Source organism: Syngnathus typhle, linkage group LG19 (genome assembly GCF_033458585.1).
Source record: "Syngnathus typhle isolate RoL2023-S1 ecotype Sweden linkage group LG19, RoL_Styp_1.0, whole genome shotgun sequence".
Taxonomy (NCBI): Eukaryota; Metazoa; Chordata; class Actinopteri; order Syngnathiformes; family Syngnathidae; genus Syngnathus; species Syngnathus typhle.
In genome coordinates, this window is record NC_083756.1 from 9,677,509 (window position 1) to 9,701,981 (window position 24,473).

At 41.3% G+C, this 24,473-nt stretch overlaps 2 protein-coding genes, 1 long non-coding RNA gene and 1 pseudogene across 4 annotated transcripts in view; 2 read left to right on the forward strand and 2 right to left on the reverse strand.

Annotated features, from left to right (window-relative positions):
• The window catches only part of LOC133143976 (uncharacterized), a 69,029-nt gene extending 58,386 nt beyond the window's left edge, over nt 1–10,643 (reverse strand). Inside the window, exon 1 of the long non-coding RNA XR_009710525.1 lies at nt 10,068–10,643. This is a non-coding gene — a long non-coding RNA (uncharacterized LOC133143976). The remainder of the gene's footprint in view (nt 1–10,067) is intronic.
• Nucleotides 10,644–10,668: 25 nt separating this feature from the next.
• On the forward strand, nt 10,669–13,358 carry LOC133143971 (E3 SUMO-protein ligase ZBED1-like). Its single transcript, XM_061266303.1, has 3 exons — nt 10,669–12,134; nt 12,216–12,309; nt 12,432–13,358. Exons 1-3 carry the CDS (start codon nt 11,655–11,657, stop codon nt 12,800–12,802), a joined length of 945 nt encoding a protein of 314 aa, XP_061122287.1. The 5' UTR covers nt 10,669–11,654; the 3' UTR covers nt 12,803–13,358.
• Nucleotides 13,359–21,252: 7,894 nt separating this feature from the next.
• Nucleotides 21,253–23,111, forward strand: LOC133144019 (WD repeat domain phosphoinositide-interacting protein 4-like; annotated as a pseudogene).
• Nucleotides 23,112–23,280: 169 nt separating this feature from the next.
• Nucleotides 23,281–24,286, reverse strand: LOC133143461 (EKC/KEOPS complex subunit LAGE3-like). Of its 2 annotated transcripts, XM_061265347.1 has the most exons (3): nt 24,164–24,286; nt 23,849–23,977; nt 23,281–23,773 (listed from the first exon to the last, which is right to left on the reverse strand). In XM_061265347.1, the coding sequence occupies exons 1-3, from the start codon at nt 24,205–24,207 to the stop codon at nt 23,569–23,571; spliced, it is 378 nt and encodes a 125-aa protein (XP_061121331.1). In that variant the 5' UTR covers nt 24,208–24,286; the 3' UTR covers nt 23,281–23,568. The 2 variants fall into 2 exon arrangements, with proteins under 2 accessions (XP_061121331.1, XP_061121332.1); XM_061265348.1 differs by lacking the exon at nt 24,164–24,286 and having other exon boundaries at nt 23,849–24,045.
• Between the last annotated feature and the right edge of the window lie 187 nt (nt 24,287–24,473).

A 24,473-nucleotide genomic window follows, 5' to 3' on the forward strand; every position in this document is an offset into this window, starting at 1 on the left:
CGATAAATGGATAACGAATTATAACTTCGATGGTCAATTGAGTGCAAACTCATTAAACAATCTCAAACAATCGATTATTGCCAAACATGGTGCAAATAAAAAGAATAAAGATGGGTATCATTTAATAGTGAAATGGGAATTGGAAGCAGAAAAAAGAAAATGTGGACAAATAAAAGAAAAATTAAAGAACAAAAGGAGCGAAGAAAAGTCCGTCTCCAAAGAGAGCCTTTTATTGCACAGACGAGAAGATGATGAAACTTCGGTAGCGCGGCCTCGCTTGAGAGCCGTGCCCGAGGAGGGGGTGGATTCAGATGAGAAAGATGAACAGATTGTTAGGAGAAGTACTGTGGAGCGCGAGCGATTGTACCCACAATTGCCGGTCGTAGATGACCCTCCAAAATATAGTGATTTTGCTCACGCCATGGTTACGCGGAGCCGCGTAAAAGCGGAAGCTCCCTCTCCATCGGCCCCCGTAGCAGACGGCAGCCCGAACTACATGGGCGCAGGAGTAACCGAGGCCTACCCAATGATTCAAGTGGCAAACCCCCATGATGACGGAGGGCCCACTATTTTAGTCTACAGAACGTGGACTCATGCTGATGTAAAATCAGCCACTGAGGGAATAGCAGTGCCGTCTGAAGATGTTGAGCAATATTGTACTGACATGATGCAACTCATTGCTTCTTATAATTTAAGAGGAGATGAGGTGCAACAAGTTTTTATGGCAACTTTGACCAAAGACTGGGCCAGTGTCAAGGGCAATTGGGATCCTTTTGATGAAAATGGCCGCCCATTGGAATATAATGGGCTGCCATTGAGAAATCAAATTGAGCAACTTTTGGGCAGGATAAAAACTAAATTTCAACGTAGAGCAAATTATGCAGAAATTGGTCGAACCAAACAAAAAGAGGATGAATTGTTTGAAGATTATAGACACAGATTGGAGAAAGTGTTCAAAGCCAATAGCGGCTTGGTACCTGGAACTGAGGTTTACAACCAGCAGTTCAAAAATGCTCTACATACAAATTCGCGACCAGCAATTCAAAACTGGGTTGTGAAACATATGATCACTTTCCCTACTTCCACACTGCCACAATTTATTGATCATGCCATGCATGCTGAGAAAGTTGTTAATTTGAAAAAAGGAAAAGAAAAAGGGAAAGTGGCTACCATTTTTTTTGCTGATAAAGACTCACATGATGCATTTTATCAAAACAAAACTTTTGAACCTTACCAGAAGAAGCATGGTCGTGGAAACTTCCGCGGCAAGGGCAGGGGAGGCTACCGGCATGGTGCTCTCGGTTATGGCCCGACAGGTCAACCGAAGCAACCTAGCACTCAGCCTCCTGTCTGCTGGGCGTGCGGCAAGGAGGGCCACATAGCAAAATATTGTCCGGACCCCCATAAAAGCGGGGCTGTCCCTCCCTTGTGACTAACCGACAGTCAGCATGGAACTGAAGGAGCTGTTTTGACAACAGCTCCCCCTATTGATGCAGATTTGAACATTCAGGACTTGTTGATGAACAATGTAGAGAAACCTGTGATAACTTTGTTTGTGAATGGTACTCCCATTACCTTTTTGTGTGATTCAGGAGCGTGCATCACTACTTGTCACGACATTCCTGCGGATGTGCGAGAAGGCGGGAGATCCTTTTGGGTGAGGGCAGCAAATGGAATGACAACTCCAGTTCCTCAGTCTCATCCAGTCTGGATACGGGACCCTGAAGGAGGAAGTTGTTGCATTCCTGTCTTGCTGATGCCAAATTGCCCTATTAACTTGCTTGGAAGAGATGCTCTCACTGCTCTTGGTCTTTCTCTAGTATCTCTTGATGACAAAATCGTTGTCAAAAGGCGTCACCAATTACAAATATTTGGTCAATTTCATTGCTACTATTTTTATTCATTGGATTTAATTGACCCCGAGGTGAGACAATTTGGGTCTCCTCTTTTGGCACGGGCCAGAAGCCTTTTGCGATGCCCTGAGCAGGCAATGGAACCAAACGACTTGCACGTGACCTTGTGGCACAAGGACACGCCCGGTCCTGACCAAAACTACGAAGCCATGCTTAAGGCTGCTACGCCTATCATCTTGAGAGCAGCTTTCCTCTTACATGATGGTGAAAGCCGCGCTTGTGTAGTCATGCAGCCAGCTCCCTCTAGAATCGAAAATTTACACAAGACGGCCACCCCGCTCCATATCTCTTTGTTCCGACCTTTTTCATCCACATGGCAAAGCGTGGGATTCATGGCCAAAGACGGATTGGCTGCCCTTGACTGGACTCGAGATAGTTCTGGTGTTCTTTACAGTCCTTCTACCAAGCTTTTCAGAAGTGTCTTGAACCACATCTTTTTCCTTTCTTGTGGTGTGCATGCTAAAACTTGTTCTGAGAATGCACCCTCAGCTTGACATTTTGTGTTGTCACCAGGAGATGAGCAGGTCCTCGCTGAGGTCCCGACTGATCTCTGGTCAACAGGGCCCTCTGACGTTGGGTTGGTGAAAAGTGCACTTCCTGTTGTCATTAGACCTAAGACTGAGTACCGTCCTTGTGTGCGACAGTATCCATTGAAACCCGATGCCCTGCAAGGCATCGCACCTGTTATTTCGGATTTGCTAAAAGCCGGTGTCATTATTCTCTGTCCTGATTCTCCTTGTAATACTCCGATTTTTCCTGTGAAGAAAGCGCCTCCTTCTGTCGGGTGGAGAATGGTGCAAGATTTGCAAGCAGTGAACAGCGCCGTCATTCAGAGGGCACCTTGTGTCCCTGACCCACACACCTTGTTGAATTCATTGACGCCTGATGCAAAGATGTTCTCAGTAATTGATATTAGCAACGCTTTCTTCTCTGTTCCTGTTGCTGAAGAAAGCCAGTTTTGGTTTGCATTTACTTATGCTGGCTCGAGGTACACCTTTACCAGACTGCCCCAAGGGTACTGCGAAAGCCCAACTATCTATTCGCAGGTGATGGCGGCCAGCATGGCAAAATTTGTCCCGCCAAAGGGAAGTCAGATTTTGCTCTATGTTGATGACATTTTGATTGCTTCTCCTGATTTTGATTCTTGTCAGACGGACACACTTGCAGTGTTACATCACTTGGCGAAGGAAGGCCACAAGGTCAGCAAAAACAAGCTCCAACTGTGGTCCGAGGAAATTAAATATTTAGGACACAATCTTAGTTCCCAAGGTCGAACTATAATTGAGAGCAGGAAAGTTTCCATTTTGCAGGCCCCTAAACCACTCACTAAGAAACAAATGATGTCTTTTCTGGGTCTTGCTGGTTATTGCAGGAGCTGGGTGCCTGATTATGCCCAAATTGTCGCTCCTCTGTCCAAATTAATGTATGTTGAGGACATCTCGATGTCCACTCCACTAAAATGGACTCCTGAGGCGGAGGATGCATTTGTGTTGATCAAGCAGGCATTGGTCTCTAGCTCCACTCTAGCCTTGCCCAATTATGACAAACCGTTTGTCCAGACTGTTGATTGCAAAGGTCATTATATGACCTCTGTTTTGATGCAATCGCATGGCTTGAAACTTCGCCCTATTGCCTTTTATTCTTCTAAATTGGATAGTGTTGCTTGCGCTCTCCCACCATGTGTGAGGGCCGTGGTGGCGGCCTCCATGGCTGTGGAAAGCAGCGCCAGCGTTGTGTTGTTTCATCCTTTAACGCTGAAAGTTCCGCATGCAGTGTCAGCTCTTTTGCTACAAACAAACATGACCTTTTTGTCGCCTGCACGTCACTTGTCGTGCATGGCTACTTTGCTTTCCCAACCGCATCTGACCGTTGAGAGGTGCACAACACTCAATCCTGCTACTCTCATTCCTCTTCCGGATGACGGTGATTTCCATGATTGTGTCGATGCGGCCCAACAAGTAGCCAAGGCTCGGCCCGATCTGGAGGACACACCCTTGTCTGACGGTCACGTGGTTTTTGTTGATGGATCTTCGAAGAAAAATGCTCTTGGCGTGACCCTCTCTGGTTACGCTGTCGTTACAGCTGACGAGGTTTTGAAAGCTGTGAAACTGCCTTCCCATATGTCGGCACAGGCCGCTGAACTCATTGCTCTCACGGAAGCTTGCATTCTTTTCGCGAACAAGCCTGTCACCATTTGGACTGACAGTCAGTATGCTTTTGCCACAGTGCACGTCTTTGCTCAACAATGGAGCAACCGTGGCATGGTAACATCTACAGGCAAGCCCGTCACCCATTCGACATTGCTTCCCCAACTTTTGGACGCTGTCCAACTGCCCTCCAAGGTGGCGGTCTGCAAATGTGCTGCTCATACTACTAGGACTGATCCTGTTTCTTTGGGTAACGCCTTCGCGGACAGGTCTGCCAAGGCTGCCGCTGAAGGCGTGCTCCATGTCCTCTCTTCTTGTACTGATAGCGATTCCGTGTCTCACGTTTCTCCTGACGTGCTGCTTGACATGCAATCTCAAAGCCCCTCCCAGGAGCGCCTCTCTTGGGAGAAACGGGGCGCCATTAAAAATGACAATGGCCTTTTTGTGTGACCTCTGGGCAAGCCTGTCTTGCCTCGGAACTTGTATAAGTGGGCTGCTATTTCGAGTCATGGGGTCACCCATGTCTCGACAGGGGGGATGGTGAAACAGATTGAGTCCATTTACACAGCATACGGGTTTGCTGGTTTTTCGCAACAATTTTGCAGAGCATGTTTGATTTGTGCTAAACACAATCCACAAGGTAACTTGCGACCTCGGAGAGGAAAATTTCCGACTCCATTGTATCCATTTCACACAATACATATGGATTACATCCAATTAAATAAGAGCGAGGGAAAAGAATATTGTTTGGTCATCATCGATGCGTTTTCTAAATGGGTAGAAGTTTTTCCCACTAGACATGCGGACGCACTAACAGTAGCAAAAGCATTGTGCAAAGACATTATTCCAAGATATGGCATTCCAGAAAAAATTTATAGTGACAATGGTCAACATTTTGTCAATCAAGTGGTGCAAAACATTGGGAGATTGTTCCACATAAATATAAAGAACCATTGTTCCTACCATCCACAGTCAGCTGGCTTGATTGAGCGTTTTAATGGTACTATAAAAAATAGACTAAAAAAATGCATGGAGGAAACTAAACGACCATGGACTCAGTGTCTAGATTTAGTGAAAATGTACATGAATGTTACAAGTACGACTGGGTTGACTCCCTATGAAACCATCTTTGGAAGGCCGTACAGGCTTCCTCAGTTTAAAAATGTTTGGGACGTGCCGGAAGAGGCCACTTTGGCCGACTACATGAGAAAAATGTTGGAACATGCTAAAAATCAGACCAGTAACATTACTGACCAACCCATCTCTCCGCAGGAGGACCCCAAAGTGGTTCCGGGAGACTGGGTCTTGATCAGGAGCATCAAGAAGAAGAATTGGCACTCGCCCAAGTGGGAAGGTCCCTTTTTAGTGCTTCTCACAACACCTAACGCTTTAAAAATAGCCGAACGTAACACGTGGATTCATTTGTCACACTGTAAAAAGGTGATCTCCGCAGACCCAACCTAAGTACGGAAGGTGTGCAAGTCTGGTAATAGTGCCTGATTCTGGTGCCAAGATCCAGGGTTGACACGAAAGCCAGCAGAAGCATTCCAAGCCACCAACCCGAAGCTCAGGGAGTTGACTCTGAGGAGATCTAAAACTAGGTGTTAAAATGCCGTTGGAACAATGTCTTGCGAAGGTGCGGGATGGTTGCAAACCTTGGGAAGCATTCATTTGGATTTTTGTCATTTTTGGTTTCACTGTAGTTGGGACAGTGTGCTATATGCGCATCGGCCCTGTTTTTATAAAACACACGACTCCAGACAGTTCACCTGGAGTTTCCACTGTTCCTGATTTACCTGTAGTTTCCGCTGTTTCTGATTCACCTGATGTTTTTACTATTTCTGATTATGAGTTTTACAAACTTTGTTCGACGGATAACGATCCTAGGCACAGTCGCGATAGTTCCGTTGGTTCCCGATATTGTCCATGGGATGATGTTGCTTCGCGTAGACATAGGCGTGAGGTCTCGTCCATTAGGCCCACCTTTAAACACTGCACGCCTGCTCTCGTTCACGACGGTATTTCCTGCGTGCCATGGCGCATAGCCAACGCGTACCTACATTCATTGGCGTTCACCGTGGCCCCAAACACGGCTTCCACTATCACCGTGCCCTTGAAGAGTTTGAAAGGTACCCGACAAGGCTGGCTCACTACGGGTGACAAATGGCCTGGGTATTGGTGGTATTTGACTGTCAATCCAGACATTTCGGACTGGAGCGCCTTCATCACCTCGCAGGTACCAGGTTACTGGCCTCCTGGCTCCAGTGAAGAAGCTGTGTTTTTTGCTAAACGTATCACTTTGAAGAACCAAGGCTCAAGCCTTCTTTTGACCGTTACACTCCCTGATGACACGGTTCGGCCCCCTCACGCTACCCTGCTCAATACTTCCTGTTGGGGTTTTCAGTTGTGGGCTTGGTCCTCTGGGAAGGATCCTCAGTTTCCTATTGTCCTTTGCGTTAACAAAACTATGCGGGGCGCTGACAGTCCCGTGTTGAGCGACTTTTCCAAAACATCTGGGGCGGTGATTACGAGCGTGGCCCTCACCGATGTAGACAGTCACTTTGTGGCCTCCACAGGTATGAGTGGCCAGACTAACAATTGGCTCCTCATGGCCGAGCAAGCTGCTAATGTGACTAACACCAGTTGCGTTGTGTGTATGGGCCCACGGCCCCTCTTGAGAATCATTCCCGCGAGTGTGGCTCCTGAATGTGCGATTTTTGTGATGTCTACCCCTTCCATTCCGTCTGCTCATCCTTGCTCCAGTTGGGACAAGGTCTATCCCGTTTCCTCCTTGGCAAAGTCCAAACCCCTTTTTTCCACTGATGTTGCTAAAGGTAATTTCACGTGCATCAAGTTGCCCGGTACCGGCGCAAGCCTAGGCGTTTTGTCAGCTCCTTTGTGCACTTCCCTGTTCTATGGCGCTGCCTTTTCTCACCCATCGCTCGTAGTGATATTTGGTTTTGGTGCAACACTGACAAACTTTATGATAGTCTCCCTTTTAATAGCTCTGGTACTTGCGCTTTGGTGACCCTTTTGCTTCCCGTTTTATTAATGCCCGCATCTACTCATGAGCTAGACGTTTTTATTGATTCTTTTGTGCCCCGACCCTGGTCGAGGGCTAAGCGGAGTGCCGAGTGGCAAGGCGCGGCGGATCCGACCTATATAGATGCCATTGGAGTTCCCAGAGGAGTGCCGGATGAGTATAAGCTGGTGAACCAGATAGCAGCTGGTTTCGAATCCTCCATTTGTTGGTGGTGCACCCTTAACAAAAATGTTGACAGGATCAATTACATCCACTACAACGTGCAGAGGCTTGGAAATTGGACCGAGGCGGGCTTCAGAGCGGTCCACTCCCAGCTGGCCGCGACTTCCCTCATGGCTTTCCAGAACCGGATGGCCCTTGACATGCTACTCGCTAAGGAGGGCGGTGTCTGCGCCATGTTCGGTGAGCAATGCTGCACTTTTATCCCAAATAACACTGCAGCCGGCGGAAGCCTGTCCCTGGCCCTTGAGGGTTTGAGGACCTTGAATGGGAAGATGAAGGACCACAGTGGTGTGAACACGGAGGTTTGGAACAGCTGGCTGAATGTGTTCGGCAAGTACCGCACCCTGGTTTCCTCGGTCCTAGTCTCCCTTGCCGTTTTTTCTGCTGTTTTGACCTTGTGTGGATGTTGTTGCATTCCGTGTCTCCGGTCCCTAATTAATAAATTGATTACGACCGCTATCTCTCCGCCGGCTGACGCTTTTCCGTTGCTCCCTGAGGACGACTTTGAGCTCCCACGGCCCCCGAGTTGTCATCTTCGCATTGACTCCATTGATGAGGCCCCCGCTGTGGACCTGTCCGACCTTTTTCCTGAGTCCGACGTTGTCTGATTGGCTTCGGTCGCCTCCCGGGTGTAAATTTGTTCTTATGACGTATGATCCTGCGGCTGAAAATCTTTTGAAGTAGCCTTTGGGTGATTTGAGGGTCTCTGAGAACTTATGATAAACAGGGGGGAATTGTTGGAAAATTGTATATATATGTTATCATGCGTTCTCTTTTAGTTTCTATATTACTATATTACAGTAAATGATGTCTCGTTAGATCTACCGTTAGATTAGATCTGCGTACGTGCGTTCGTTGTTCTGCTTTGCTGTTCTTATGTCCACCACAGAATACCACATCAGCCAAGGTGTGAGGTCTTGTCTCGGTCAGCGAGAGACAGCAGCAACGACATTGTGTCAGCCTTCCTCAAGTGGCTGACTCGGCACCTCACACCCTCAAGAAATGGAGCGCTGGGAGCGCCCCTGGTCCTTGCTGATAAGACTGCTTGAACCCATTGAACTTGATGAACTCTGTTTGCTCTTTCCTATGTCGCCACATTAGCATAACGTTTGCAGTAATCTACACACACCAGAAGTTTCCTGCGCTTACCAAAAGCAGAAACCGTTTGCGCTTCCCCCTACCCTTATTTGGTTTCTGCTACACATGTGATGAGGAAAATTCCCCAAATAAAGAGAGCAAGGATGCAGACAGACTTTAGTGTAGGTTGGGCATTGTAAGCTGTCTGTACTGCACTCCTTGCGCAAGCTACGACTCAATATTCTGCCTCACTTGTGGTCTGTCCGTTGGTGCGTTTCTCTTAACATTTATTCACTCTGTCTGTAAAAACCTAACAGCCCGTCTCCGGCCCTCCCTCACATCCTCTGCTGCCGAAACCCTCATCCACGCCTTCATCTCATCCCGAATAGACTACTGCAACAGCATCCTCTACGGCATCACCTCCAAAACCCTCAACAAACTGCAATATGTCCAGAACTCCGCTGCCCGCCTGCTCACCGGAACCCGCTCCAGAGAGCACATCACACCTGTCCTTCATGACCTCCACTGGCTGCCTGTCAAATATAGAATCACCTTTAAAATACTCCTCACCACCTACAAGGCACTCCATAACCTGGCTCCACCCTACCTCTCTGACCTCCTCCAGCCACACGTCCCATCCCGTTCCCTCAGGTCGAGTGATGCCGGCCTCCTGGAGGTCCCCAAGACCAGGCGCCGAACCTGGGGCGACAGGGCCTTCTCCGTGGCTGCCCCCTCTCTCTGGAACGCTCTCCCCAGGCACATCAGAGATGCCCCCTCCCTCCCTACCTTCAAAACCACCCTAAAAACCCACCTCTTCACATTAGCCTTTCCTAACTGACCCTGCCCTTGGTGTTTCTTTGTTCTTCTTATTTCCCCCCCCCCCCCCCCCCCACACACACACACGCATGTAAAGCGACTTTGGGTACCTAGAAAAGCGCTATATAAATCCCAGTTATTATTATTATTATTATTATTATATGACAAATTATGAACAGAAATTATGATATGAATTAAGAGTGGATTATATCCCAGTTGAAAGCAAATAGCATTATTACTTACCAAGGACCGTCGTACTTGCGGTTGGTTTATTTCAAATTGCCTTAAGATTAGGGCGTCTTTTGAGGCAATCGGATAGTTCCATGTTTTATGTGTCTCCACAACATTGTGGACGTTTGACACTATTTGTATTAAATACACCATACTCTCAATCATAATTTTTTCAAACTCTGAGATGAACAGAAACAGAAATAATATACAAAAATTACCTAGTCAGAGACACCAATTAGTTTCATACCTTCAAATAACTTATTTTCTTACTTTGCAGCGACATAGGATATCTCTGCAACCTTCTCACTGTCAAAGAATGAAACAAAAACAAAAATATCAGTAAAAGTAAAACATTTTCCAATTATCAAAAACTTTGTAAAAGTATGAAACATCCTAAAGTAAATATGTACCTGTTGGAGAAAGCAAGGAAGGACGGATGCATTTCTGTTGGGCCCGAGTCTCTGGGAGCGGGGGGAGGAAGGGTGGTGTTGGATTGTAAAATTTAACATAAGTATTGAAATACATTCAAATAATAAATAAAATATCACTTTGCAAAGCTAACTCAAAACAATATTGATTACATCAACATTTAATGATATATCCATAATAAATCTGTACCTTGTGGACTTCGGAGAGTTCTGGGGGAAAAAGGAGCTTGACTCTGTGGGGTCAGAGTCTCTGTTGGCGGGGGGGGGGGAAGAAGAGCAAGACCTGATAAGTAACTCAATACACAACACAATTATAACTTGTGCTGTTGTTTTTCCAATGTGCCAAAAGTGCTGTTGTTTTTCCAATGTGCCAAAAGTGCTGTTGTTTTTCCAATGTGCCAAAAGTGCTGTTGTTTTTCCAATGTGCCAAAAGTGCTGTTGTTTTTCCAATGTGCCAAAAGTAATGTTGTTTTTCCAATGTGCCAAAAGTAATGTTGTTTTTCCAATGTGCCAAAAGTAATGTGTTTTTCAATGTGCCAAAAGTAATGTGTTTTTCAATGTGCCAAAAGTAATGTGTAGGGGTGTAACGATACATCGATACACATCGATTAATCGATATAATGCTCTACGATATATTGGTATCGATGCTAAACGTAAACATCGATTTATATCGCCGTGTTTGACCTCGGACATTAGACGCGACTTTATTTTGAAATCCAGTTCATTGTTGCTTGCTTCCTCTTTCCGCGAGCAGGGCGCGGCAAGTTGTGTTGTGAGCAGAGCAGGCAGGTGAAAGGGGAGGCGCTAGCTAGTAAGCGGCTCCTGGCCTGGTGCTACAATGGCTAGTGACGAGAACATTTGCTCCCCCTTAGGCTTAAAATCGTTCGTTTGGAGGCACTTCGGATTTCAGAAAAAAGATGGATCAACGGACAAGAGGCGTGCTGTTTGCAAATACTGCCATGCGGTGATAAAATACTCTGGGAACACCACAAATCTCGCCGCACATCTAAAAAGAAAACACGACATCTCTCCCTCAAGCAGCGGCCGCGAAAACAACACAGACACGACGCCCTCCGTGAGCACATTTTTCCCCCAAATGCTAAGTAAAAACTCTAAACGAGCTAAATCCATCACTGCTGCAATTTCATATCATATCTGTAAAGACTTGAGACCGTTTAGTAGCGTGGAGGGTGAGGGATTTTCCGAGTTAATGAATACGCTAGAGCCCAGATATACAATACCATCGAGACAGTACTTTAATGTGTACCACGTCTATATACCCGTGTTAAAGCGGAGGTATTACACGAACTAAAGGAAGCAGGACGGGTTGCTATCACTGCAGATGGATGGACTTCTCGCTCAACTGAAGCCTACATTAAGGTCACTTGCCACTACATTGATACAGCATGGACGCTAAAAAACTACGTGCTTCAGACTTGCGTTTTAAGTGACTCTCACACAGGACCGAACCTAGCCTCTGTCCTAAACGAAGCATGTGAAGAATGGCACATTGCAGATAAAAACCCAGCTCTTGTAACTGACAATGCCAGGAACATGACCGTAGCAGGAATAGAGGCGCATCTGTCACCGCACATAAAATGTTTTGGACATACTATCAACTTGGCAACTCAAAAAGGACTCAAATGCAATGATGCTGCCTGTCTTTTAGGTAGAGTACGCCGTGTTGTGAGTTTTTTTCACCGCAGCACGCTGGCCAATGCTGTGTTAAAAGAGAAACAAAAACTACTTGATCTCCCACCACACAAACTCATCCAAGATGTCATCACACGTTGGAACAGCTCGTTTGATATGGTGGAGCGTTTTTTGGAGCAACAGGCTGCTGTGTGTGCTGCACAGCTTGATCAAAAAATCAAAGTCCATGAAGAATGATTTACAAATACTAAATGAAGATGACATATCCACAGCTGAAGAAATTATACAGTTACTGAGGCCTGTGAAAACTGCAACTACAATAATGTGTGAGGAGGCACAACCAACTATCTCAGTCATTGCTCCACTGAAAAGTAAATTGATTGAACATTTCAGTTTCTGTGAGGATGGCATGCCACTGATCAAAGAAATGAAACAAACAATGGCCAAAGAGCTCAAGCATCGTTACACAGATGTCCAAGAAGTATTAAACACTGCAGCTGCCCTTGATGCAAGATTCAAGACCCTGCCCTTTCTGTGCAAAGAGGAGAGGGATGCCACATTCAAGAATATCATAAATGAGGCTGCACACTTGTGGGACCAAAAAGTAAGTAAGATTAAATACTAGCACATGATAAACGTATTACCAGATAATTATTAACAATGCACATCTTTTATCGGTTCATAGGAAGACACACAGGCTCATGATGCCACTGCAATGGAGGAAACTCACACAACACACCCATCTGAAGAGGCATGTGATGATGAGTTCCATGCTTCAGGTGTGTATTTTCTGCATAATTAAATAACACCTAATTATTGTAAGTAATTCGGTGTTTGTTTTCTGCATAATTATTATAAACCTGAGCCCTAAAACGATGTTTGTGTTTTTGTGTCATTTTAGAATATGTTCCTGTCTCAAAAAAAAACAAAGCAATGGAGGATCTGTTTGGGGACACATACACTGCGAGCAGCAACTTCGTGAAAACATCCAAGCAGCTGGCAGAGATGGAAGTAAATAGATACAAAGAGACTGAATTATTAACACTCAAAGGTAATCTGTTAGAATGGTGGGGAAGTCATGAAATGGAGTTTCCCCTCCTTGCAAATCTAGCCAAAACCTATCTCTGTATTCCTGCAACAAGCGTGCCCTCCGAGCGTGTATTCAGCACTGCAGGTGACATTGTCCGCTCAGAACGTAGTGTTTTGACACCTGAGCATGTCGATCACTTGATTTTCTTGAAGAAGAACCTAACAAAGAACGCACTATCATAAATCTCAATGCACTAAGCAAACATGTGACAAACTACTTTTGATTTTTTACTACATGTTGTATTATTGTCCATATTGAACAGTTCAAAGAGTAAACAGCGTGTAATGTTAAAATTCTATATAAAGAGTTATAAATTAAGTTATTTTTGTTTCATAGAAGAGTTAAATGACAACATACATATTTTATCTATGTATAGTTCTCTGGTATTGCAAAGGTTTTTTTTTTGCATTTGGGTGCTCAAAGTGTAATGTTTACTACTTTCATTATAAAGAACTTGTTTTTGTTTTGTTCAGTAATGCACTTTATCATAAATTCCAATGCACTGAGCAAACATGTGACAAACTACTTTTGATTTTTTACTACATGTTGTATTATTGGCCATATTGAACAGTTCAAAGAGTAAAGAGTTGGATGGTCAAGTTGTAATGTTTACTACTTTCATTATAAAGAACTTGTTTTTGTTTTGTTCAGTAATGCACTTTATCATAACTTTATCATATCACTTTATCTACTTTGTATACTACTAAATGTAATTTCCTAAATAAAGAGTTTGCAGTACCTTGTTGATTTTGCGTATGAATTGTTATAAATCAGGATATTGTTCTATATTTTTTATTTAAAAAAAAAAAAAAAATCGATCGTGGAGCACTATATCGCGATATATCGTGATCGAATCGCAGCAGGCTTTAAGATATCGGCAATAATCGTATCGTGTTTCTTAGTATCGATATAATATCGTATCGTGACAAAACCCGCGATTTACACCCCTAATATCAACCTATTTTAGATCTAAAAAATCAACCTATTTTAGACGTCTATTTCTGGTCTATAAATCAACGTATTTTAGATCTATAAATAAACCTATTTTGAACGTCTACTTTAGGTCTATAAATCAACCTAAGGGTCTATAAATCAACCAAATTTAGGTGTCTATTTTAGGTCTATATATCAACCTATTTTAGATCTAAAAATCAATCTATTCTAGAATTCTATTTCTGGTTTAAAAATTAACCTCTTTTAGACATATATTTCTGGTTTAAAAATCAACCTATTTTAGACGTCTATTTTTGGTTTAAAAATCAACCTTTTTTAGACGTCTATTTTTGGTTTAAAAATCAACCTTTTTTTAGACGTCTATTTTTGGTCTAAAAATCAACCTATTTTAGACATCTATTTTTGGTTTAAAAATCAACCTATTTTAGACGTCTATTTTTTGTTTAAAAATCAACCTTTTTTAGACGTCTATTTTTGGTTTAAAAATCAACCTATTTTAGACGTCTATTTCTGGTCTATAAATCAACCTATTTTAGATCTATTTTAAACGTCTACTTTAGGTCTATAAATCAACCTAAGGGTCTATAAATCAACCTAATTTAGGCGTCTATTTTAGGTCTATATATCAACCTATTTTAGATGTCTATTTCTGGTCTATAAATCAACCTATTTTAGATCTATTATAAACGTCTACTTTAGGTCTATAAATCAACCTAAGGGTCTATAAATCAACCTAATTTAGGCGTCTATTTTAGGTCTATATATCAACCTATTTTAGATCTAAAAATCAACCTATTTTAGACGTCTATTTCTGGTCTATAAATCAACCTATTTTAGATCTATAAATAAACCTATTTTAAACGTCTACGTTAGGTCTATAAATCAACCTAAGGGTCTATAAATCAACCTAATCTAGGTGTCTATTTTAGGTCTATATATCAACCTATTTTAGATCTAAAAAATCAACCTATTTTAGACGTCTATTTCTGGTCTATAAATCAACCTATTTTAGATCTATTTTAAACGTCTACTTCAGGTCTATAAATCAACCTAAGGGTCTATAAATCAACCTAATTTAGGCGTCTATTTTAGGTCTATATATCAACCTATTTTAGATCTGAAAATAAACCTATTTTAGACGTCTATTTCTGGTCTATAAATCAACCTATTTTAGATCTATTTTAAACGTCTACTTTAGGTCTATAAATCAACCTAAGGGTCTATAAATCAACCTAATTTAGGCGTCTATTTTACGTCTATATATCAACCTATTTTAGATCTAAAAATAAACCTATTTTAAACGTCTACTTTAGGTCTATAAATCAACCTAAGGGTCTATAATTCAACCTAATTTAGGCGTCTATTTTAGGTCTATATATCAACCTATTTTAGATCTAAAAATCAACCTATTTTAGATGTCTATTTCTGGTCTATAAATCGTCTATTTTAGGTCTATATATCAACCTATTTTAGATCTAAAAATAAACCTATTTTAAACGTCTACTTTAGGTCTATAAATCAACCTAAGGGTCTATAAATCAACCTAATTTAGGCGTCTATTTTAGGTCTATATATCAACCTATTTTAGATCTAAAAATCAACCTATTTTAGACGTCTATTTCTGGTCTATAAATCGTCTATTTTAGGTCTATATATCAACCTATTTTAGATCTAAAAATCAACCTATTTTAGACGTCTATTTCTGGTCTATTTGAGATCTATAATTAAACCTATTTTAAACGTCTACTTTAGGTCTATAAATCAACCTAAGGGTCTATAAAGCAACCTAATTTAGGCGTCTATTTTAGGTCTATATATCAACCTATTTTAGATCTAAAAATCAACCTATTTTAGACGTCTATTTCTGGTCTATTTTAGATCTATAAATAAACCTATTTTAAACGTCTACTTTAGGTCTATAAATCAACCTAAGGGTCTATAAATCAACCTAATTTAGGCGTCTATTTTAGGTCTATATATCAACCTATTTTAGATCTAAAAATCAACCTATTTTAGACGTCTATTTCTGGTCTATAAATCGTCTATTTTAGGTCTATATATCAACCTATTTTAGATCTAAAAATAAACCTATTTTAAACGTCTACTTTAGGTCTATAAATCAACCTAATGGTCTATAAATCAACCTAATTTAGGCGTCTATTTTAGGTCTATATATCAACCTATTTTAGGTCTATAAATCAACCTATTTTAGATCTATAAATAAACCTATTTTAAACGTCTACGTTAGGTCTATAAATCAACCTAAGGGTCTATAAATCAACCTAATCTAGGGGTCTATTTTAGGTCTATATATCAACCTATTTTAGATCTAAAAAATCAACCTATTTTAGACGTCTATTTCTGGTCTATAAATCAACCTATTTTAGATCTATAAATAAACCTATTTTAAACGTCTACTTTAGGACTATAAATCAACCTAAGGGTCTATAAATCAACCTAATCTAGGTGTCTATTTTAGGTCTATATATCAACCTATTTTAGATCTAAAAATCAACCTATTTTAGACGTCTATTTCTGGTTTAAAAATCAACCTATTTTAGATGTATTTTAAACGTCTACTTTAGGTCTATAAATCAACCTAAGGGTCTATAAATCAACCTAATTTAGGCGTCTATTTTAGGTCTATATATCAACCTATTTTAGATCTAAAAATCAACCTATTTTAGACGTCTATTTCTGGTCTATTTTAGATCTATAAATAAACCTATTTTAAACGTCTAGTAAATTGAGCCAAGATCAAGATTTTGCAAATTAATAAGGGTTGGGAAACTTTGTTGAATGACCCTACCTCGACAGTTTAGTTTTGACTATTTTAGGTCTATAAATCAACTTATTTTAGGTCTATAAATCAACCTATTTTAGATCTATAAATAAACCTATTTTAAACGTCTACTTTAGGTCTATAAATCAACCTAAGGGTCTATAAATCAACCTAATTTAGGCGTCTATTTTAGGTCTATATATCAACCTATTTTAGATCTAAAAATCATCCTATTTTAGACGTCTATTTCTGGTCTATAAATCAACCTATTTTAGATCTATAAATAAACCTATTTTAAACGTCTACGTTAGGTCTATAAATCAACCTAATCTAGGCGTCTATTTTAGGTCTATATATCAACCTATTTTAGATCTAAAAAAATCAACCTATTTTAGACGTCTATTTCTGGTCTATAAATCAACCTATTTTAGATCTATAAATGAACCTATTTTAAACGTCTACTTTCGGTCTATAAATCAACCTAAGGTTCTATAAATCAACCTAATTCAGGTGTCCATTTTAGGTCTATATAGCAACCTATTTTAGATCTAAAAATCATCATATTTTAGACGTCTATTTCTGGTTTAAAAATCAACCTATTTTAGACGTCTAGATTTGGTTTAAAAATCAACCTTTTTTAGATGTCTATTTTTGGTTTAAAAATCAACCTATTTTAGACGTCTATTTTTGGTTTAAAAATCAACCTTGTTTAGTCAATTTTTGGTTTAAAAATCAACCTTTTTTAAACGTCTATTATTGGTCTGAAAATGAACTTAATTTTATCTTTATCAGTGGTACAGGAATCACCAATTCACATGTACGGATCAATATGCTTGTTAAACCCAAACAACTTCTGTGCATTATTTATACAACTTACGGCTTGTTCAGACTTCAAAATTCCAAAATATGATCATATTTAATGTTTAATTATTTTAAACCTATTTTAAAAGTCTACTTTAGGTCTATAAATCAACCTAAGGGTCTATAAATCAACCTAATTTAGGCGTCTATTTTAGGTCTATATATCAACCTATTTTAGATCTAAAAATCAACTTATTTTAGACGTCTATTTCTGGTCTATTAATCAACCTATTTTAGATCTATAAATAAACCTATTTTAAACGTCTACAATAGGTCTATAAATCAACCTAAGGGTCTATAAATCAACCTAATCTAGGCGTCTATTTTAGGTCTATATATCAACCTATTTTAGATCTAAAAAATCAACCTATTTTAGACGTCTATTTCTGGTCTATTTTAGATCTATAATTAAACCTATTTTAAACGTCTACTTTAGGTCTATAAATCAACCTAAGGGTCTATAAATCAACCTAATTTAGGCGTCTAATTTAGGTCTATATATAAACCTATTTTAGATCTAAAAATCAACCTATTTTAGACGTCTATTTCTGGTCTATAAATCAACCTATTTTAGATCTATTTTAAACGTCTACTTTAGGTCTATAAATCAACCTAAGGGTCTATAAATCAACCTAATTTAGGCGTCTATTTTAGGTCTATATATCAACCTATTTTAGATCTAAAAATCAACCTATTTTAGACGTCTATTTCTGGTCTATTTTAGATCTATAAATAAACCTATTTTAAACGTCTAGTAAATTGAGCCAAGATCAAGATTTTGCAAATTAATAAGGGTTGGGAAACTTTGTTGAATGACCCTACCTCGACAGTTTAGTTTTGACTATTTTAGGTCTATAAATCAACCTATTTTAGATCTATAAATAAACCTATTTTAAACGTCTACTTTAGGTCTATAAATCAACCTAAGGGTCTATAAATCAACCTAATTTAGGCGTCTATTTTAGGTCTATATATCAACCTATTTTAGATCTAAAAATCAACCTATTTTAGACGTCTATTTATGGTTTATAAATCGTCTATTTTAGGTCTATATATCAACCTATTTTAGATCTAAAAATAAACCTATTTTAAACGTCTACTTTAGGTCTATAAATCAACCTAAGGGTCTATAATTCAACCTAATTTAGGCGTCTATTTTAGGTCTATATATCAACCTATTTTAGATCTAAAAATCAACCTATTTTAGACGTCTATTTCTGGTCTATATATCGTCTATTTTAGGTCTATATATCAACCTATTTTAGATCTAAAAATAAACCTATTTTAAACGTCTACTTTAGGTCTATAAATCAACCTAAGGGTCTATAAATCAACCTAATTTAGGCGTCTATTTTAGGTCTATATATCAACCTATTTTAGATCTAAAAATCAACCTATTTTAGACGTCTATTTCTGGTCTATAAATCGTCTATTTTAGGTCTATATATCAACCTATTTTAGATCTAAAAATCAACCTATTTTAGACGTCTATTTCTGGTCTATTTGAGATCTATAATTAAACCTATTTTAAACGTCTACTTTAGGTCTATAAATCAACCTAAGGGTCTATAAATCAACCTAAATTAGGCGTCTATTTTAGGTCTATATATCAACCTATTTTAGATCTAAAAATCAACCTATTTTAGACGTCTACTTTAGGTCTATAAATCAACCTAAGGGTCTATAAATCAACCTAATTTAGGCGTCTATTTTAGGTCTATATATCAACCTATTTTAGATCTAAAAATCAACCTATTTTAGACGTCTATTTCTGGTCTATAAATCAACCTATTTTAGATCTATAAATAAACCTATTTTAAACGTCTACGTTAGGTCTATAAATCAACCTAAGGGTCTATAAATCAACCTAATCTAGGCGTCTATTTTAGGTCTATATATCAACCTATTTTAGATCTAAAAAATCAACCTATTTTAGACGTCTATTTCTGGTCTATAAATCAACCTATTTTAGATCTATTTTAAACGTCTACTTTAGGTCTATAAATCAACCTAAGGGTCTATAAATCAACCTAATTTAGGCGTCTATTTTAGGTCTATATATCAACCTATTTTAGATCTAAAAATCAACCTATTTTAGACGTCTATTTCTGGTCTATAAATCAACCTATTTTAGATCTATAGATAAACCTATTTTAAACGTCTACGTTAGGTCTATAAATCAACCTAAGGGTTTATAAATCAACCTAATCTAGGCGTCTATTTTAGGTCTATATATCAACCTATTTTAGATCTAAAAAATCAACCTATTTTAGACGTCTATTTCTGGTCTACAAATCAACCTATTTTAGATCTATAAATAAACCTATTTTAAACGTCTACTTTAGGTCTATAAATCAACCTAAGGGTCTATAAATCAACCTAATTTAGGTGTCTATTTTAGGTCTATATATCAACCTATTTTAGATCTAACAATCAACCTATTTTAGACTTCTATTTCTGGTCTATTTTAGATCTATAAATAAACCTATTTTAAACGTCTAGTAAATTGAGCCAAGATCAAGATTTTGCAAATTAATAAGGGTTGGGAAACTTTGTTGAATGACCCTACCTCGACAGTTTAGTTTTGACTATTTTAGGTCTATAAATCAACTTATTTTAGGTCTATAAATCAACCTATTTTAGATCTATAAATAAACCTATTTTAAACGTCTACTTTAGGTCTATAAATCAACCTAAGGGTCTATAAATCAACCTAATTTAGGCGTCTATTTTAGGTCTATATATCAACCTATTTTACATCTAAAAATCAACCTATTTTAAACGTCTACTTTAGGTCTATAAATCAACCTAAGGGTCTATAAATCAACCTAATTTAGGCGTCTATTTTAGGTCTATATATCAACCTATTTTAGATCTAAAAATCAACCTATTTTAGACGTCTATTTCTGGTCTATAAATCAACCTATTTTAGATCTATAAATAAACCTATTTTAAACGTCTACGTTAGGTCTATAAATCAACCTAAGGGTCTATAAATCAACCTAATCTAGGCGTCTATTTTAGGTCTATATATCAACCTATTTTAGATCTAAAAAATCAACCTATTTTAGACGTCTATTTCTGGTCTATAAATCAACCTATTTTAGATCTATAAATAAACCTATTTTAAACGTCTACTTTAGGTCTATAAATCAACCTAAGGGTCTATAAATCAACCTAATTTAGGTGTCTATTTTAGGTCTATATATCAACCTATTTTAGATCTAACAATCAACCTATTTTAGACGTCTATTTCTGGTCTATTTTAGATCTATAAATAAACCTATTTTAAACGTCTAGTAAATTGAGCCAAGATCAAGATTTTGCAAATTAATAAGGGTTGGGAAACTTTGTTGAATGACCCTACCTCGACAGTTTAGTTTTGACTATTTTAGGTCTATAAATCAACTTATTTTAGGTCTATAAATAAACCTATTTTAAACGTCTACTTTAGGTCTATAAATCAACCTAAGGGTCTATAAATCAACCTAATTTAGGCGTCTATTTTAGGTCTATATATATACCTCTTTTAGATCTAAAAATCAACCTATTTTAGACGTCTATTTCTGGTCTATAAATCGTCTATTTTAGGTCTATATATCAACCTATTTTAGATCTAAAAATAAACCTATTTTAAACGTCTACTTTAGGTCTATAAATCAACCTAAGGGTCTATAAATCAACCTAATTTAGGCGTCTATTTTAGGTCTATATATCAACCTATTTTAGATCTAAAAATCAACCTATTTTAGACGTCTATTTCTGGTCTATAATTCGTCTATTTTAGGTCTATATATCAACCTATTTTAGATCTAAAAATAAACCTATTTTAAGCGTCTACTTTAGGTCTATAAATCAACCTAAGGGTCTATAAATCAACCTAATTTAGGCGTCTATTTTAGGTCTTATATATCAACCTATTTTAGATCTAAAAATCAACCTATTTTAGACGTCTATTTCTGGTCTATAAATCGTAACGCGCTTCCAGCCAGTCTTTGCAGGCACGAGCAATGTTTCAAAGAAAATTTGATCAACATGCGACGGGCATTTTTTGCCAGATCGCTCCAAAATCGTTTGCAGTGTGCCCCCTACTCGTCCATCCGCAGAACAGGTATCGCTGTAGCCTAGCCCGGCTGTCTTTGGGCAAGGACTGGAAACCAAGTAGACAACGGGCCATTCCCACAGACTGACAATTTAGGCCGAGAGTCCTGAACGCCACACGCCATGTTGAAAATGCATGACCCGATTGGAGATGTGACAGTCGTTGCTTTGCTTTTAGGTTGTTTCTGCTGCTCCATGGAGTCTGGTGTGCGCATTTACTTTGATGGAGAAGGGCCACTTGGGTGAGCGTCTTGCTGCTCGGCGCTGGCCGGGCGCCTGCTAACGTGGCCCGCCGTCTGCTTTGCAGATCACGAGCAGGTGGGCAGCGTGGCGTCGTGCTCCATGCTGCATCGCTCCAACCTGCTGGCCGTGGTCGGGGGCGGAGTCAGCCCCAAGTTCTCTGAGATATCCGGTGGGTGCCTTTTGAATTGGGCGAGCACGACCATGAAGCCAACCGGTGTGACTTTTCAGTGCTGATCTGGGATGACGCGTGCGATTCCCGAGACGCCAAAGACAAGCTGGTCCTGGAGTTCACCTTCACCAAGCCGGTGCTGGCGGTCCGGATGCGACACGACAAGTGAGTGGCGGCGGCTCGCTAAACTGGCCGAGAGGAGCGCAAACGTTGAAAGCAAACAAATTGGCGGGCTGCCTCCTCCCAGGATCGTCATGGTGTTGAAGAACAGGATCTATGTGTACAGCTTTCCCGACAAGCCGCTCAAGCTCTTTGAGTTTGATACGCGCGACAACCCCAAAGGTGAGCGAGTGAGCCAGCGAGCGCTCGGCCAGTCAGTCGCGCGGCTTCCTTTTATTAGCGTCTGCTTTTCCACCAGGTCTGTGCGACTTGTGTCCGAGTCTGGACAAGCAGCTGCTGTTTTTCCCGGGACACAAATGTGGAAGTCTGCAGCTGGCGGTAAATTGCCCCTCACACTTCCAAGCGTACGCGGGAGAGCCTGCGTCGCCGTCATTAGTCCGCTCCCGCCCTCCAGGACCTGTCCAACAGCAAGCCCGGGACGTCGTCGGCGCCGTTCACCATCAACGCGCACCAGAGCGAGATCGCCTGCCTGGCGCTCAACCAGCCGGGAAGCGTGGCCGCCTCGGCCTCTCGCAAGGGGACGCTCATACGCCTCTTTGACACCAGCAGCCGCGACAAACTGGTGGAGCTGCGGCGAGGCACCGACCCTGCCACGCTCTACTGGTAAGCGTGCCCCCCCCTTATTATTATTTTTTTTAATTGTCGGTTTGCTCACCGCTGACCATGTCCCCTCCCCGCACCTGCACAGCCTCAACTTCAGTCACGACTCGTCCTTCTTGTGCGCATCCAGTGACAAAGGGACGGTCCACATCTTCGCCCTGAAAGACACCAAACTTAACCGCTGCTCCGCGTAAGACCGCCGCTCCGCGTAAGGCCGCCGCCCCGCTCCCTCGCCCACTCCCTCTTCAACGTGCGTGTGCGCCTGCCAGGTTGGCGCGCGTGGACAAGGTGGGCCCCGTCATCGGCCAGTACGTGGACAGCCAGTGGTCGCTGGCCAGCTTCACCGTGCCCGCCGAGTGCGCCTGCATCTGCGCCTTCGGGAAGAACACATCCAAGAACGTCAACTCCGTCATCAGTCCGAGGGAGGGGTCGTTGTTTGCTGCGCACCGGCCACATTTCGCCTCTAACATTTCCTTTGCTCTCTATGGCAGCCATCTGCGTGGACGGCACCTTCCACAAGTACGTCTTCACGCCCGACGGAAACTGCAACCGAGAAGCCTTTGACGTCTACTTGGACATTTGCAACGACGACGACTTTTGATCCAGGACGGAAGGAAACGGGGAAGGACCCAAGGAAGAAACGGCAGGACACTTCAAGTGAAGCCAGGTGTCACCTTTTGCGGTTCGGCAGGTCCGTCACACCCCTGCGATTTCATTTGTACTTTGACACAAACTGAACAAAGGAAGCAAACCAGAAAAAAAAAGAAAAAGGCAGGCGACTTCTGTTTTTATTCAAAGCAAAATGATACGTACATTTACACATGAAGCACACGTGAGATCAGGGGAAAAACATTTAAATAAGAACCAAAAATACCCTGCCCCAACGCAGACGAGCACAATGGTCAGAGCAAAACCAACGGAGCGCTGGCTTGGCTGCCTTGCGTCTACAGCAGCTCGTGGCGACATTTTGGGCAATAGCTGACGCCAGTAATCAAGCGCGCGATGAAATCAACTTAGGAAAAAAAAGGATAAACATGCTTAACGCTAAAAACTTTAAATCAAGAACGCAGCATCGGCTCGCTGAAGTTTTCCATGAAGGCGGGCCCTCGCGTGTCCATCGAAGGTGGACGACCAAGAACGCTGTGAGGATCCTGTCCGACGTCGGCAGGAAAGGCACGCATGGTCTCCAAGACCAGGCCGAGGTGCTCCAGGAAGGAGTTGACGGATACGCGAAGGACGCGAGCTTGCTCTGCACGCCACTTCCTGAAAAGGTCACAAGAGGTCACTGGCGGGTGGGCGTGCGGGCGACGGCAGCGGGGCCGGGCGAAGGCTCCTCACGCGCTGAGCACACTCCCGGCGAGCGTCAGCCGCTTGCGGACGCCTCCTCGCCGGGGCTCGCGGTCGGGACTCAGCGAGCGCAGAGCCACAGTGGCCTGGCGCGCCGACTGGAAGGGAACTTGCAGCGAGCTAGAAAAGGGGAGGGTCAAGGAAACGTGTGCGAGTGACTCGACGTCAGCGCTCAGGAAAGAAGCCATGCTCGCTCGCGGAGAATCAGGCCCAGAGACGTCGGAGACGCGATAACCTTATTGCTAGTTTGGCTGAAACTGCAAAGAGAACTCTCGACGCTTCAACATCACTGCAATCCAAGGATACAATTCCAATTGGCTCGCTTGCTCGCCGCTCTCGGGCGCCGCCATGTTATTTGTCTGCGGAAGCCTTCTTCGTCCGAGTAATCGGAGCACACTCGTTGCTCGCCCTCCCGCGCGGCCGCCCCCTAGCGGCAGAGCAGACAGCGCACAAAAGTCGACCATCGGGTTCGGAGGATATTTATTTCTTCTGCGCGGTTGAGTGACCGACCACAAATGTATGTACTATGAAGTTGTGTGAGCTTGTGGCGGACCTCGGTCCCAGGCCTATAGTTCGGGGTGGGTTGATATGTTTATCCTTTGCCAAATCATACACG